The sequence below is a fragment of the Emys orbicularis genome, chromosome 7 (genome assembly GCF_028017835.1).
Source record: "Emys orbicularis isolate rEmyOrb1 chromosome 7, rEmyOrb1.hap1, whole genome shotgun sequence".
Classification (NCBI taxonomy): domain Eukaryota; kingdom Metazoa; phylum Chordata; order Testudines; family Emydidae; genus Emys; species Emys orbicularis.
The window spans coordinates 106,382,387-106,399,877 of NC_088689.1; the positions used below are offsets into that span (position 1 = coordinate 106,382,387).

The following is a 17,491-nucleotide window of genomic DNA, read 5'->3' on the forward strand; positions in this document are numbered from 1 at the left end:
AAATATCAACAGTTAAGCAATATTTTTTTCAATACTATACTAGTGAAAATTAGCTTAACAAGCATTGTTTTACTCAAAACACATTAGATATGCTTGCTATTCATCTCTCTATATATAAAGTTTTTAGATTTGTTCCTGCCCTTAACCTACAGATTAGAAACCATTTATAAATAAGCTACAATAAGAATATCTCTTTGAATAAGGTACAATTACTTCAGGGCTTATGTCTTTTCAATCAGTCAGTGTCCCTGCAGTGTTTAGAGTGGCAGAGGGGAAGTGGCCTGTGGTTAAACAGAGGAAATACCAAGGAATTTTAATAGAGCAAATAGTCTCTTTACTTCCTACAGGGTAGCACTTCAAAGGCAGCCCTGCCCCAGAGCAGACAATGTGTTACAGGGGCCATCAGTCATTTAATAGTATGTCAAGTCTATTCAAAACTTACATGCAGTCCAAGATAAATACCACACAACCAAGACAATGGGTCCCTTCCTGCAGTCATTCCTCTGGCAAAACTCCCACTTAAGTCAATACGAGTTTTCTCAATTAAGAATTGTACTACAGAATAAGATTCATTATCTAAAAAACTGGTCAGGCAAATTTGCTAACTGGAAATAAAAAATATATTGGTAACACAGTCTAACTGATTGGAATGTTTGTTTAGGAAATTAAAACCTTAAATTTGTTGTATGTGATACAAAAATAAAGGTTTTCTTCACAGTAACTTGAAAGGTTGTGTTTTTAGCAGATTTATTAGAGGGGAGCATTTTAAAAGCTTTACATTAAACAGACCCAGATATAATCAGTTTAATATATACAATATAATTCATTATGTAAGGAAAAATCAATTAAATATATATTGCACATTCCTCTAGATGTCAAGATAAGCAAAATTAATCAAGCATTATAACTCCTAATAGGTAATGACAGTATATTTAATAGCTGCTGCTGAACCTGACAGAAGTATGTATGCTGGTAGTTTGAAATATGTGGCGCACACGGCTTACATCTTGTGAAACATGAATATTATAGTAAAATATATTTTGCTAGTAAACCATGACTTAAGATGCAATATGTGAATTTTTTCTCTCTCTTACATAGTTTCCAGTGTTTTCTAACTTCCAGTGAATTACACTATTCCCTCCATATCCCTGATTTGTGCCTTGCAGGAACTTTTTCAAATGTTATGATCTGAAACTAATGAAATCATTAGTGAGAATCTAACAAAAAAGAAAGGCAATGAAAGTCAGTCTTTTCCTTCCTATGGTCCTTGGAACTCCACAATTTAACTAGAATTCTCGCTAGCCTTTGTGGGGAGAAAACACTGAAAGGTGATTTTTGAAAAACAAACAGGAAAACGCAGCAAGAAAAGTCTGAAGCTAACGCACCAGGAGCCGGAACAAAAGGTAAAGACCAATAACGGAATGTTTCACCTTCCAGCTCGCCACCTCCCCGCCCCCCGCCAATTTACTTTTCCTACATCCTCTGTCTAATGATCAGGCCTGAAGCTAAGACCCCAAGCCGGCCTCCAATCATTAAAATAACAAAGCCCAAATGATCGCCTTTTTATCCTGCTGGCAGGGCAGGTCGAGTTAAGGAAGGAGAGAGCTGCGGATAAAGGACCTGTTGAGTGACTTCTTCACACTCGCTGGTTAAACGATGCCTCGCACCCCCAGGGCGAGAAACCAGTAACTATCCCTTCTCTGGAAATGCCACCTTTCCTCCTGGCCGCAAATTACCAGCTGCAGAGCCTTGGAGCAGCAGCGAAGGAGTTGCAGAAGAGGCTCCCCACTCCCCCCCGCACACTGCCCAGCGAGCTCTCCTTGCATATTCGGGAGAAGCAGCAAGTCGGACAGGCAGGTAGGCACCACACCTGCATTGCTCAGATGGGCTGGGCTGCAAAGAGTCCGCTGCCCACGGGACAGCGCTTGCGAGGCTTAGCTGGGAAACTCTGGCATCTCCCCACGCCACTCCGCCAAATCCTGCAAGTTTGGAAAACCCAACTCAGCGCATGAATCTGCCCGACTGTGCGGAGAAAAGAGAAACAGCTTCAGTCCACTCACCCTCCATCCACACGTGTCGGCCGCAGGCTCCCGCCTGCTGCTGGGTCCTCCCGCAGGCCCAGCCAGCTGGTGACCCTTGAAGCAGGCGATCAGAGTGAAGAAAAAGGAGCTGAACTGGAGCCAAGGTGCCATGGTCTGCAGCGGCAGTGCACGGAGACTGGAGTCTGAGCAGAAGCAACAGCAGGAGGGGGGGTTAGCTGCGTGCATGCGCGAGAGAATGTGCAGCTGCTGCCCCCCCCCCCCCCCCACCCATCCCTGCTGGTGGCAGGGGGGCTGTTCCTTGCGAAGAGAACTACAATAACTGTGTCTGGCGCAGAATGCAATCGTTGTCCCTCCTCCCCAGCCCCTAGTCATGTACTATTTTTTGGCAATGAAAAGAGATGCTTCTTCAAAGTCTTTGCCTCTAAGGAAGGCGAGATTACTCAGGAACACCATAGCTCCAAAAAGGAAAGTTAGCAAGACTTGCATGCAAGTGTCTGTGTGCACGTCTTTCCCATGGGCCTTTAACTGTCCGTGTCCTGTCCCCTCTGCACGGACATTAAAGATCATATAGTATTTTTTTGAGAATAGGGGGTTTGCTCCGGTGGCTAACCGTTTTTCCCTATCTTCACCCCATCTGTTGTTCACCTATCTGCTACACTTTGTCCAGAGGTGGGTATATTTCAATATATGGATTTTGTCCCCACTCTTGCAAACATGTAAGCACATGTGTAACTTTACTCAGGGGAGCAGTCCCGGTGATGTCATGAGTAAAGTTACTCACATCTACACATAGGACTGGGGCTATCGTTTGAAAAACACTGAGAATTTTGCAATGAAATAATAAATCATAACATTTCAAAAAAGACAAACTGAAGGTAAATGCTATCCAATAAATTTAAAAGTAGAAAAAGCAATAGAAATTACTTGTATTTATGTTTATTTTACTTTTTTTGTATTGACCTCTATACTGCAAACTTTGACCAAAACTAAATTTATTTAAAAAAAAAAACATAGTGTTTCTAATAAATATAAATTACAACAGCATCGTATTTTGATGTATTCTTGTCATGACAACTAACACAAACTTTTTGAGCAGAAGAAACACACACCCTTAAGGACACACTGGAGATTGTTGTTCCTACAACAGCTCACCTAAAACAGACAAATGCACTGTGGGTAAAATTTTCAAAAGCATCTAAAGTGACATAGGAGCCTAAGTTTTATTGAACATAAAATGGAACTTAGGCTTCTAAGTCACTTAGTTCCAATGACTTTTGATAATTTTACTATTGTTAACACTGCCCAAAAAAGCAATCCTGATGATGGCATGAATGAAACCAGCAGGATCCATAAAGGACTACATGGCTCAACCTGATCAGAATAAAACTGTAATGGAGCAAGTCGCAGCAAAAATGACCCAGGATTTGGATGAGTTTGAAAGGATATGTGAAACAGAAATCACTTATTTCAAAAATAAATAACAGACTTAGCCTTATCATATGGCTTTATCTGCATTTAATATTATATAGGATAAGGCCACTCACTTATATTTAAGTATGTTATTGAAAACAAAAGGAAAGTATTCTGCAGATGTATATTCTTGTAATATTTACAACAGTGTTTTTTTTAATAAAGTATAATTAGCAAGCAGAGAGTTTCTCATTTTCCTTAATCTTTTTACAGTCCTCTTTCTTATTTTATTTCCCTCTTACACAATTAATTTAAGTTTTTATACTCAAAATATTCTTGTCCACATATTATCTATGGGGATTTGGTTGGAGTAAATGGAATACTTCATGGTAGAAGAAAGTGCAACTCCATCTAGCATGTCTCTCTAGATTAGAGCATGTGATTGAACACTCCCAAGAAAAAGGGGACTACTTCAACTTCCAATAGCAAACTTAACTCTGTCACCTTGCATGGAAGCATTACAGTTGAGTCTCCCCTTACATGACCACATGACATATTTGCAACAATATAAAATAATATTACAATGGGCTGCCTAGAATATAAGTGTATCACTGCCCTCTAATCAACAGAACCAGAAATGCTCAAGTATGTTTCAGAGGCCCTATATGGCTAACAGCAAACAGAATCTCTTCTTTGGCTCAAGCAATAGGAGTCTGTGCCTTTGGAGTAGAATTAAATAGCCATGGCGTACAGCATAGTGACACCTGTGAAGTCCTACATGGCCATCGATTCTGTCGCTGAGAATACAGATGTCTTTAAAATTTCATGTCAGCTTACTCTTGTCTGAATTCTTATGTTTAATGCAGTATTAATTGAATGCTGCAGTGCTAGACATCACTTTAAGCAGACTAACACAGATACAGGGACAAAGTCAGACCTGATGTAAGAGGGCTTAATTCCACAGACTTTATGCAATATTTTAGTTTATCCCAGAAACTTCCATGAGAGGGGTGGCCAAACTGTGGCTTGCAGCTCTTTTACAGTTAAAGTATGGCTCGCGGAGCCCCCCACCTACTCCCCATTCTCCACCTACCAGGCTGGGGGTGGGGAGGGGCGGGGAGCTCGGGGCTTCTGCCAAAGACAACTGGTGACTGCTGAGAGTTGGTGGCACAATTTAAAGGTTCATCCCCCCCCCAACAGCTTGAGTCACATACCCCAGGCATGCCCCCCTTACCCTCAGCGACCCCTTCCCACAGCTCCCAGGTGTTAGCTCCACATGGAGAGGCAGTAGTAAACAGCTGGGAGCTGCAGGGAGGGGCTGCTGCTTTAGCTCCGGGAGAAGAGGCAGCAGCAAAAACAGCAGCACTCCCTGCAGCTCCCAGCTGTTTGCCACTGCTTCTCCTCTCAGGCCACAGCTCCCAGCTTGTTGGCTCCAGCAGCTGCCGTACAAGCAGGAAGCCTGGCGGCACCATGTGACTAAGCGGGGCCAGCAAACCCTGGCAAAAATCGGTGGGGGTGGGTACATGATCCCACATGCCCAGCTTCTGCCCAGCGGGGAGGGGTTCTTGGGACTTCAGACCCATAGGGTGCGCCTGCCAGGGCTTGGTGCTTAAACAGGAGCGGGGCTGAAGCCCCAACCCCCGGCAGGTGCCTGCTGCACGGTTGAAGCCCTGTCAGGTGTGCCCTGGCTCTCGAACTTCTGAAGATTGTCACATGTGGCTCGGAGCGTCAATAAATTTGGCCACCCCTGGTATATAGCACACATCCTTTGTTAGCAGTACATTTCCAAGCCATAAGGACTTGCAGTTATAGTACTTTCCATATGAGGGCACTCTTGTTATTATGTATTCCTCTTTGTTTCACATTTCTTCTTTTCCACTCCAGGATGAGGTTGGCCTTTTTTCCAAGACACCCCCCACCCCCCCCACCCCACCCCCCGCCCATACACCCCTTTTTTTACTTACCTTTGCCCACCGTAAAGGTCTGTTGTTATAACAACATTCTTTTTGGCCACATATGGTTGGATACATCTCCCTTTGGAGCCCATCAGCCAAAGGAGGCAGAGGCATGCTTTCTACTCCAAGGGCTCTGCACTGTCTCTACAATGCTCTCAACTGCTATCATTCTACAAGTGAGGGGCTAAATTTAGTTCCCCAACATTGTAGAAAGTTATGCTCTTAATAGATAACTGGACTAGCCCCACACTATTTCTACAGATAGACGAACACTGTTAACTGGTGTAAATTGGCATAGATCCACTGCCTTCAATGGAGCTATGAAGATTTATACCAGCTGAGGATTCAGCCTGTGTAAATCTGCATAGTTCTACTGTATTTAATGGAGTTCATTTACACCAGGAGTAGGCAACCTATGGCATGTGTGCTGAAGGCAGCACGCAAGCTGATTTTCAATGGCACTCACACTGCCCGGGTCCTGGCCCCCAGTCCGGGGGGCTCTGTATTTTAAATTAATTTTAAATGAAGCTTCTTAAACATTTTAAAAACCTTATTTACTTTGCATACAACAATAGTTCAGTTATATATTATAGACTTATAGAAAGAGACCTTCTAAAAACGTTAAAATGTATTACTGGCACGCGAAACCTTACATTAGAGTGAATAAATGAAGACTTGGCACACCACTTCTGAAAGTTGCCGACCCCTGATTTACACTAAGGGTCTAGCTAGCTCAACATCCAATAAGTTTGATGCTCTGCAAGCTTTGGACAACTCTTTAAGGTAAATTTGCAGGAAAGACAAGATCAGAAATTAGAATGTTGTAGAAAGACAGACTGGAAATCTAGCACTGCCTTTTGCTTTGTCAGTTTTTAGCATATAAGTATGTGTTGTGTCCATTTTCCATTTCACAAAATTTGGATGCCTCTTTTAATGATGCCATCAAATCACTGAGACAGTACAGACTCCCTCTCTTTTGGCAGGGTATAAATCAGGAACATACATTATGTCAGTAAAATATTGCAAAAAATAAATGCTCCCATGAGATTTAACCTGCAAGAATACCTATCGTCTTGAAATTTTTGTGAATGGCAAACCCCTGCATTTTCAACAGCGTAAATGTATTATTGTATTTTTATTTTATTTATATATGATCTAAGAGTCAACTACATGATTTACAAAAGTTTAAAGATAGGTCACTACCCCAAAGAGCTTACAGTCTTAAAAAAACAGTGAGATACAAACAAAGGAGTGGGAGAAAGCCTGGAACATGTATTTGAGGGGATTATTATTAATAGGGAATGAGAAGGTCCTTGTTTTATAGAATCATAAAATCACAGAAATGTAGGGCTGGAAGGAACCCGAAGAAGTCATCTAATCCATCTTCCCACAAAGATGCAGGACCAAGTTTACCTTGACCATCCCTAACAGGTTCTTAAAAACCTCCAATGACGGGTATTCCACAAGCTACCTTGGTATCCTACTCCAGTAGTTAATTATCCTTGTTGTTAGTAAGTTTTTCCTAATATCTAACCTATATCACCCCTGTTGCAGATTCAGCCAATTACTTCTTCTCCTACCTTCACTGGACATGGAGAACAACTGATCACCATCCTCTTTATAATAGCCCTTAACAGGGGCTGTAACTAGGGCAAGGTGGAAAAATGGGGCAGAAAAAATATCTGTGGGGGTGCAAATCTGTTTGCTTGCCTTGAGTGCTAAAATGCCTAGTTATGGCACTGCCTTCATATATTTTCAGGCAGAGGCGACTGATGGGGGGGCACAAAAGATCAAGTGACCCTCCCCATGGTCAAGTGCCCCCGCCGGCCTGGGCGGGGAGAGGAAGAGGCGGGGCCAGAGACAGAAGGGAAAAGGCAGGGTCAGAGCCCCTCCTCTTCCAGCCATGCTGCCTGGGATGCTGCCCGGTTCAGCGTAGCAGCTGCCTGGGACAGCCAGGCACTCTCCCAGGCAGCTACTGTGCTGCACTGGGCAGCATCCAGGAGTGGCTCTGGGGCCTGGCTGCCAAACATGCCAGGAGGAGCCGGTGCAGCCATAGGACAGAGCCCGCCCGCCCCAGGTAACGTGGGATGAGGAGGGGACGGGGAGAGCATGGGGGTTCTGGGCTGGGAGCAGGACCGGCTCTAGGCACCAGCAAACCAAGCACGTGCTTGGGGCAGCACAATTCCAGGGGCCATTCCGGGAGGTTTTTGCTTCGGCAGATGCGCTCTCAGAGGTTTTTTGTTTTTTTTTGGCTTGGGGCAGCAAAAGACCTAGAGCTGGCCCTGGCTGGGGGAGGGGCACGTGGGGGGTCACATACCCCCTTTAGCTGGTGCTCCCCTTTATGTCCCTCCTACCAGTCGCCTATGTTTGCAGGTCCCCCCTCAGCTTTATTCTCTCAAGACTAAATATACCCAACGTTTTTAAGCTTTCCTCATAGGTCAGATTTTCTAAACCTTTTATCCTTGCTTTCCTCTGGACTCTGTCTAATTTATCTATATTTCTTAAAGTGTGGAGCCCAAAACTGGACTGAATACTCCAGTTGAGGCTTCACCAATACCAAGTATAGTACAGAAGAAACTCAAAGATACAAACACCAGATACGGACTGACCAGTCAACCAGACACCATGTGAAACCATAAATAACCAATCAGGCAGCAGCAGAGACCAAAAAAAAAAATAAAAAGGCAAATACTGTACTGTGAGAGTATTGTATTTTAAAGGTAGGCACATCTGGGCTGCCTGTCCCCACCCCCGTGCCCACCAGCGGGGCAGCCACTTACAGCTAGTAGGTGAAGAGCCCAAGGCATTCAGAACCAGCAGAGCAGGAGCAGTACTGGAGTCTGTGCCACTTTCATCCCTCTCCCCCGACCACCCCCAACCCTGCTGGGAGGGGTCGAGCTGTTTTCAGCCCCCTCCCCTGGCCGGAAGGGGGACACACTGTTTTTACTCTCCCCCCCTCTGGCTGGCAGGGGGATGTGCTGTTTTTACACACACACACACACACACGGCCGGGAGGGGGATGCGATGTTTTCAGACACACTCCCAGCCAGGAGGGGGACAAGCTTGCAAACTCAGTCCGACCCAGGGAAAGAAGCTGCCTGCAAGGAAGCTGCTGGCGCAGCTGGAGCCCAGGAGGGGAAGCGCCCAGCCGGGGGCGCAGGGTCTGGAGGCTGCCCGGCAAACCGTGAAGCCGGTAGCGCTCGGGCTTCGGGCAGCCCCCATGCCTCCGGACCCTGCGCCCCCGGCCGGGCACTTCCCCTCCTGGGCTCCGGCGGCTGTTGTGCTCCCTGAACTCCTGGGCTCTGTAAGCGCCGAGCTGCCCGAGCGCTACCGGCTTCGGGCAGCCCCCTTGCCTCTGGACTCTGCGCCCCCGGAGCCCGGGAGGGGAAGTGCCCAGCTGGCGGCGCAGGGTCCGGAGGCATGGGGGCTGCCTGAAGCCGGTAGCGCTCGGCTCTTACAGAGCCCAGGAGTTCAGGGAGCACAGCAGCCGCCAGAGCCCAGGAGGGGAAGTGCCCGGCCGGGGGCGCAGGGTCTGGAGGCATGGGGGCTGCCTGAAGCCGGTAGCGCTCGGGCAGCTCGGTGCTTACAGAGCCCAGGAGTCAGGGAGCACAGCAGCCCCCGGCACCCGCTCTAAGGTAAGCCAGGGGGTATTTTTCCCGGACATGTTCGGCTTTTTGGAAATTCCCCCCGGACGGGGGTTTGATTACCAAAAAGCCGGACATGTCCGGGAAAAACCGGACGTATGGTAACCCTACTGTATAACAATTGCCTCCCCTGTACTACATTTAACACTACTGTCTCATGTTGGCTCATATTCATGGACTGCGGGTGGAGCCCCCCTTTGGGGAGCCTAGACCCCGGCTCCGCCCCTTCCGCCCGCGCCCTCCCCACGCCCGGAGCCCTGAGACCCACTGACCTCCCCTCGCAGCCGGTACCACAAGGCCCCTCCACCCCAGAGTGCACACACCCCACTCAGCACAGGAGCCCCGGGCAGGCCGAAGCCCTGAGCACCCCACCTGCTCGGCCAGAGGAGCCCCGGGTTGGCCGAAGCCCCGACCTTTTCCCCCATGCCCAGAGGAGCCCCGGGCTGGCCGAAGCCCCGAGCACCCTCCCCAGCACCTGGAAGAGCCCCGTGCCAGCTGTAGCTGTGCTGTGCCGTGCCTCCCCTCCCCAGACTCAACTTGCCCAGGGGAAAAGCATCTGTTAGAAGATGCTTTTGATATGCCCCATGCAGGTTCCGGGGCATCTGAAGAGGCATTATGTGCCTCCTCCGCCGCCCCGGAACCTGCATGGTGCATAATAAAGCAAAAACTTCGCCGCCAAACCTCACAACCGGGGGTCCGGCAGTCGTGGCCACGCTGGGGGAGGTAGAGCCTTCCCTGGCCTATTATACCCGCTGCCTATGCTCATATTCAATTTGTGGTACACTATAACCCCCAGATCCTTTTCTGCAGTACTACAGCCTATTCAGTTATTCCCCATTTTGTATGTGTACATTTGATTTTTCCTTCCTAAGTGCAGTCTTTATTGAAGTGTACTTGTCTTTATTGAATTTCATCTTGTTGATTTCATATTAATTCTCCACTTTATCAAGTTCCTTTTGAATTCTAAGCCCATCCTCCAAAGTGCTTGCAACCCCTCCCAGCTTGGTGTCATCCACAAATTTTATAAGCATACTCTCCACCTCATTATCCAAGTCATTAATGAAACTATTGAATATTACTTGAACAAGGACAGACCCCTGCAGATCCCCACAAGATAAGTCTTCCCTATTTGACAGCAAACTACTCATAACTCTACAAGTAAGGTTTTTCAAACAGTTGTGCACTCACTTACAGTAATTTAATTTAGACCACATTTCCTCAGTTTATTTATGAGCATATCATGTGGGACTGTGTCAAAAGCGTTGCTAAAATCAAGATACATGATGTTTGAAGGACTGTGGGGAGAAAGTAAGTTTTGAAAAGGGATTTAAAAATGGAGAACAAGTCTGGCATATAGTACCAGAGAAGATATATCAAGTGGAGCAGTATGGGCGAAGGTACAGAGAGGCGTTTGTGAGAGAATAGAACTAAAGATACATAGAGGGAGAGAGAAATAGCAGAATGCAGGGTTTCAACAGGAAAGTGATGTATGGCCAGTGATGGGGAGTAGGGTGGTGCAAAGCTGTGCAGGGCCCTGAAAGTGAGGACAAAGTTTTTCTCTCTAGCTGTAATCTCATTGATCTCAAGATGTGACAGTGTTTCTCTAGGGTCCATTACATCCCAGGGCAGAACTGTGAGTTTTTGTATATTTTTCTTCAATATATGCACTATACTTCCAGCCAGATGTTTTAGTCCTCTCATTGTATTGTTTGGAAGTGACCGAAGAACACAGAAAGACATCTACCTACCATTACATCAAGTCAGAACAACTTCATGTCTAATACACTACAAAACATACAGAATTCAGGAACATAGTGGCAGGGCTAGTGAAAGGAAGACTTATTCATACCTCATTTATAGGCTAACAACGCCGCAGCCCATGGTCACTCATGATCAACAGTGATTCTATTGAACATCTCTCCAGTGACCTGAGAACTGATCTATCTTTAGACCTCTGGGAAACCAAACCACTATACAGTTCAGAGTTATAACAAAATATCTGAGGCACATGGAAAAGCTGGATATTGTATGTGGGAAGAGAAAGGAAACATGCATTGCCTACTACATCAGCTAGAATAGTGGCTGTCAGAAAAGTTCTGCTGTGATCTCAGATAGAAATAAAAGAATAGACTATAATAAACACTTACATTGGCTAGATGGCAGAATACCAAAAAAGGGTCGTCCAGCAGCAGCTGGCTACAACGGTGACATGCAGAAAGCAGAAGGGACTGTGCAGCACGAACCGGCTCACTTACTGGGACCTGGAACCTAGTGGTACTGTCCATTAGAAAGAGTCATCTGAGCCACAGAGTTACTCATATACAAACCAAACAGAGCTACCCATAAACAGAAGATACTATTGCATGCTGGATTAGTAGTATGAGTGACAGGCTGCAGAGAAGGGAATGTTGTAGGGCTGCAAAAGACCTGCTAACTAAGCTAGATGATTTCAAGGAACAACCAAAGAGAAAAGAGGGAGATAGGAGCACCGCTTCCTTATTTCTTTTGTTTTTTAAAGCTCAGGCCTCCATCAAATTGGCCAAACAGATACAGCCCTGCAAATCCACGGATATCTGCTTTATATCCACGGATAATTTTTGAGGAGCAGATGTGGATATAAATTTTCACCATGCCCCCAAAGCACCATTTATGATACTTATATGCCTGACTAACATATTGTAGTAATGCCCATAGTTTCAAAATAGGATTTAGCAGCAGAGCTTCTACGGAAGTCAAAGGGAGTTGCAAGTGTTCTACAACTCTGGAAATCAGGACAGCTATATTTAGGTGTCTAAATATGGACTCATAACTTAAGGCATCCGCATTTGCAAGCCTTTGCCTTACTTTCCATGCCTCTGTTTTCTCATCTGTAAAACTGAGATAATACTTCCCTTTCTCACAAGGATATTGTGATGGTTAATTACAGTGATTAATGTTTGAAAGCACTTTGGGAACTTTATATAAATGACACTACACAAGGGCAAGATTTTTGCCTCAAGTATTAAGTATTATTACCATTTATGAGGAAATCCTTAAAGCGTATTCCACCTTCTAAATCTTATGCACATTTGCTTCTCCCTAATTAAACTGTACTAAAACAATTTTGGACACTTGGAGCTGGCTCTGCCTTGTTATTTAGTTAGGTGCCCAGGCCATTGTTCATCATTGTTTGCAAATGGTAAGTGAGTAGCTGGGCTCAGGCTTCTTAGAGAAAAGTGGATTTATGATGGACAGAAAATTATAAATTTCATAGAGGGAAATACTTTTTGTTACAGAATTGTTGTGTTACTAATAACCCCACAAATCTGTCAGTGTTCTCACAATTATATGTCTTTCAATATTTGGCCATTTTTGCATCAAAATTTTTGAATACTGCATCTTATAAAAAGAAAAAGAAAAGAAAGAATTTTTTTCTAAACTTAAGTGTGCTCTCTTCATCATTGATTAAAAGTGCAAAACAAAGTGCCAAAATGTAGCCTGAACACACCTATGAAACTTAAAGAAAACTAGGATATTTCACAAACTCTTCCCAGCTCCAAACAACACTTCTCATTCCATCGTGCCCACTTCTTCCTCTACCCAGCCTCCCTGTCAACCAATCAAACAACTCACAACCTGCCCTCCTCAGAAAGGCCCTAAGTTAATAGTATTTGGGAGGAAAATAAATAGATTTTTTTGGAATTTGAAGAAAATAAATTCACAGAAGATGAGAGGTTGACCAAGCACAAACAGAGGTAACAAATACAAGTTATGAATAAAATTTGTTAATACTTTGAAAGTTCATGCATGTTAATAATAATAAAATAAAAAGTTAGAAACCTAGAGAAATTAACTACTAATGAATAGTTAGATAATAATAGTAATAATCACTGGAAAATCCCTGAGCACTATTAAAACTCCACTTCATTCGGGGATATGTTTTCACAAGGGCATCTAGCCACTGCCAGCTGCATTCTGATGGTGAGGCTGATGCCCTATTAGAGTGTTTCCACTTGCTCATTTTTTATTTATCTTTTACAAAGAGCTGAAGCAGTTAGCAATTAGGTTGTCAGGTGACCTTGTACTGTAACTGTAAATGAGATACTGTTCAAACTTTGAAGTAAGTCAAATGCATTTTGCCATGGGTCCCTTACTCAAACATTTGGCCAATGACAAAATGCAAATATTATAATAGGGAAACAAACTTTGAAAAAAAAGATACTGTAATGTGAGCATGGCTTTACATTTTGAAATATTTTATACTCAGTGGACATTTTGATATATATGACAGAATCTGCCGATAAATGTGCAACATTTAAATATCACAAAGTAATGTATATGCTATTAATATGATAAAACTATTAATGATAAAAGAAGTGGCTGGCGCCAATGAGTCCTGTATGACAAACATTGGAACTGTCAACATTACATTTGTTATCAAAGGAGAATTGTATTAGTTGATGTATTAGCAGAATTAATTCATTTGATTTTAAAATGGTCAGTTCTAAAAATCATACACTCAATTTTCTCAAATTGAATATTGCATGTACAAATATTCCATTAGAATAAACTGCTTGAAAAAACTGGCCAAAATGTGAAACGGAGGCTCCCCCACCTTTCCAAAATAATTACCAATGAAGGGAGGCCACGGGTGGGGGTGAGGGGATTGGAGAGCAAGCACTCACCTTGCAGCGGCGGCTTCTGTCCCACAGACCTGGCCCTCTCCCCATTCTGGGCATTGTGATCTGGTACACAGAGTCGCAACACCACTCAGTTTTGGCCCAGCAGCCCCTCCATCATGACAGAATGGCAGCTGAGCCAAACTTGAGTAGTGCTGTAAACCCATGCACCAGGTCATAACACCCCTTGGTTTGGGGGCCCTCTCAAATGGGAGGCGTGGGGCAAACTGGTCTTTTTGTCCCCACCTTTGGGCAGCTCTGAACACACTCAAGTGAATAGTGCTACTCAACTGAGTAGTTCCCTTGACATCAAAATCAAGATTTTTAAAAATGGCTGCCTAAAGTTAGGTTCCTAAATTCATATTTAAGCCCCTAAATAAGTTGCCAGATTTTCAAAAGTGCTGAGTACCTAACAGTTTCTTCACTTCAATGAGAGTTCTTGAATGCTCAATAGTTTCAGAAGTCAGGCCCAAATACTGAGATGCCCAAATATGGAGGTAGGAGCCTAACTTTAGAACCTTACAAGTTAAAAAAATCTTGGCCCAAGTTAGGACTCCTCAGACTGTGTTTGTAGGATTAGTCCCATTGTAGTTTAAAGTAAGTCATAAAGGTCCTGTTCTTGCACATACTCTGTGTGCAGAATTACCATTGACTTGATGGGGATTCTGCAAATGAACAGCTTACAGGACTGGGCCCAATTTTTAAAACAGGAATTTAAGTATCCTTCTCTCTTTCATATCTCTATTATAATTTCCCCCCAAATCTGTCTGATTAGAAATATGAAATCCCTTGTGCACGGCTCATCTGTTTCTCTGATGAATTTGATATGGATCATGTCCCTGGAAAGCCAGTGTTCACAAGCTCTTGTGTTTTTATTTAGTTATTTATTTATTTAGTCAACTGGCATTCTGGTGGCCTTGAATAAAAACTATTAGAAACAGCGATCTGGTTACTTCAATTCTCATCCCAACAACCAGCCTGAGCTGTTCAAAGGCGGAGCTGACTCAGATGTCACAATCCCACCTAGTTATTCCCCAATGGGAGAGAAAGAAAGAACAGGAGTGATTTACCTCTGTCACAACCCCACCCAAGCACCTTCCTACTGGACAAAGAGGAGGAACAGAAGAAGGGGAAAGAAAGAATGATAATTGATTTACATCCAAAATCCCAATCCCACTGGGGAAGATGTCAGACAGTCCCACCATCCAATAATCAAAGGGTGGAGAAGGCAGCAGCGGAAAGATTAGGTAGGGAGAAAAAGGGTTCAGAAAGGAGAGTAGAAGAGTTACTTCCTACATAACCAGTCCCCAACCAACAAGGAGCTTACATAGGGAAGTGAAAAGAACAGAAGTACCACTGAGACATTGGAGGGAAAGAGAAAATTGAATAATAAAAATCAAATGCTATTTTAAAAGGGACAATTATCAACATTTCATACTCATGCTATTTTTAAAGGGACAAAAATCAACATTTCGCTTTCTAAAACTGAATATTACTGTCCAAATATTCTGTTCTAGTAAACAGCTCTTATTGTTTATGATGTATGATTGTGATATTGTTCATGACCAGCCTGAGTGGTGTAAATATTATGAAAACCAGTGAAGTCTATAGCTGTGATGGTTTTTATGATATTTGCGCTTCAGGTTGCTCATGAACATGGTGCTGTTGTTTACTAATCATGAGGTAAATTTCAAACCACGGTAACTTTATACTTCTTTGGAAGACTTCATTGAGCTCTACCCTCATCAACTTTTACTGGGTCTGTAATTGATGGCCACCATTAACACCATCCAATATAACAATATTTCCATGATGGGATGATGGCCAGAGTGGTGAAAAATGTAATGTCACCACTTGCACTAAACAAGGTTGTGTGCTGGCTTCTACACTCTTTTCCATCCTTTTTTCAGCTATGCTATTGGATACATTTCATGACATTGACAGGGGAGTTCTGCACTACTGGGAAGTTGTTCAATCTGCAACACTTCCATGCTCATATGAAAGCAGAGAATTACTTATTAAGGAACTTTTATTTGCTGATGACTGAGCACTGGTTGCTTACTTGATTGATGACATTCAGTTCATAACTGATCACTTCATTTGTGCTGTCCATTGTTTTGGTTTCACAATCTGCCTAAAAAAACCCAAAGTACTTGTGCTTGTGCTGGGGGATGCCCATATCTACCCAATTATTAAGGTAAACAACACTCCTCTCAAGTCTGTAAAGCTGTTTTGCTACCTAGGGAGTATACAGTGGCAGAATGCCACAATTGATGATGATATTACCCATCACATAGCCAAGTCCAGCTCTACATTTGGAATGCTTTCATATCACATATGGAACACTAGGGGAGTCAAAATAAGCACAAAGCTAAATGTCTATCAGGCAGTTGTGCTTACTACACTTCTATATGGTTATGGGAGATGAACAACATATCACTGCTACATTAGGAAATATGATCAGTTCTATATGTGCTGTTTTCATTTTGTTTGCAGGGTCAAATGGTGGGCCAAGATTCCCAATACTGAAATCCTTATTTACTGTTGGATGTCTGACATTCAAAACATGCTCATAAATGCTGAGCTGTGTTAACCTGGGCATCTCACTCATATGGCCAACTCGAGAATACCCAAGGACATATGTTATGGTCCGCTAAAGCAAGGTACCCATTCTCATGGTGGCCTGTACAAATGATATAAAGACACATGGAAGTCAAACCTGAAAGCATGTCACGTTGATCTCAGCCACTGGGAAGCAACAGCCCATGACAGAGCAAGGTTGTGGCAGATTTGTCATGTTGCCATTAACTGCATTGAAGCAAGGTTTATTAACACCTTACAAGAAAAATATGAATAGTACAAAGCAAGGATACAATAGCCTGCAAAGGTCATGTACAATCTTGTGTGTCCCACATGTAACCATGTTTGCAGTTCTTGCGTTGATCTGACCTTGTATATACATGTTCACCTGAATCCTTGTAAATTGACATTACATGAGACTCCATCGTCATTTATTCCTTATGATCATCCTAAAGTCTCTCAGGGGCTAATGCCATCATCAGATGCTGACAGCTGCATCATGATGTAGCAATACAACATTGGGGTGTCACAACTCAGTAACATCTAATTCTGGTGCAATGACTAGAACAAAGTTTACAAGGTGGCAACTGTACCTTTTTGTGCTGTCTCTTTCCTCCATTCCTCTACTCCTCTTCCTCTGTGATGTCTAGTAGCTCTTCTTTCCCTGTTCATACTCTGCTTCTCTCTTCTCTTTCTCACTCTGTTGCTTTCTACCCCTCTTCCGTTTCTTCTCTTTTCTCCAAGTCTTTTTCTTTTGATGCATCATCTTGCAGCAGTGAAGTGTCCCCTCTGGGCTCAGCATTACCAGCAGGGAATGAAGGATCACTGTGTACCAGTCCCAAGCAGTTTCAGCACTATGGTGAGGGCACAGCAGCAGGCACAGAAGAACAACATCATTAATATTTTTAATGCAAAATATTTCTCATAATATTTTTTATTAAACAACTGAATCTACTGAAGTTTATTCAGAACCACACTTTTAAGTATCGGTAACTAGTTTGCAGTAAATATAGTACCTAATTATCCAACTCATTAGCATTCCCTTGTGGTTTTTTTAATAGTTTAGATAGTTTTCTTGTACTGTGATTAAAAGGGGCTACTATCTGCTGACTTCCTGTCCTTGTTATACAAAGCCATTGTTAAAGACAGCCTCTCTCTGTCTGGCCCAAAGCTTCATTTAGATTCACTATTTTTTGTTTGTT

General features: G+C 43.6%; 1 protein-coding gene across 1 annotated transcript in view; it reads right to left on the reverse strand.

Annotated features, from left to right (window-relative positions):
* Positions 1–2,267, reverse strand: part of IL17RD (interleukin 17 receptor D) — a 95,585-nt gene extending 93,318 nt beyond the window's left edge. Inside the window, exon 1 of the mRNA XM_065408470.1 lies at positions 2,061–2,267. Coding sequence (XP_065264542.1) covers positions 2,061–2,267 — 207 coding nt within the window. The remainder of the gene's footprint in view (positions 1–2,060) is intronic.
* Positions 2,268–17,491: the final 15,224 nt, after the last annotated feature.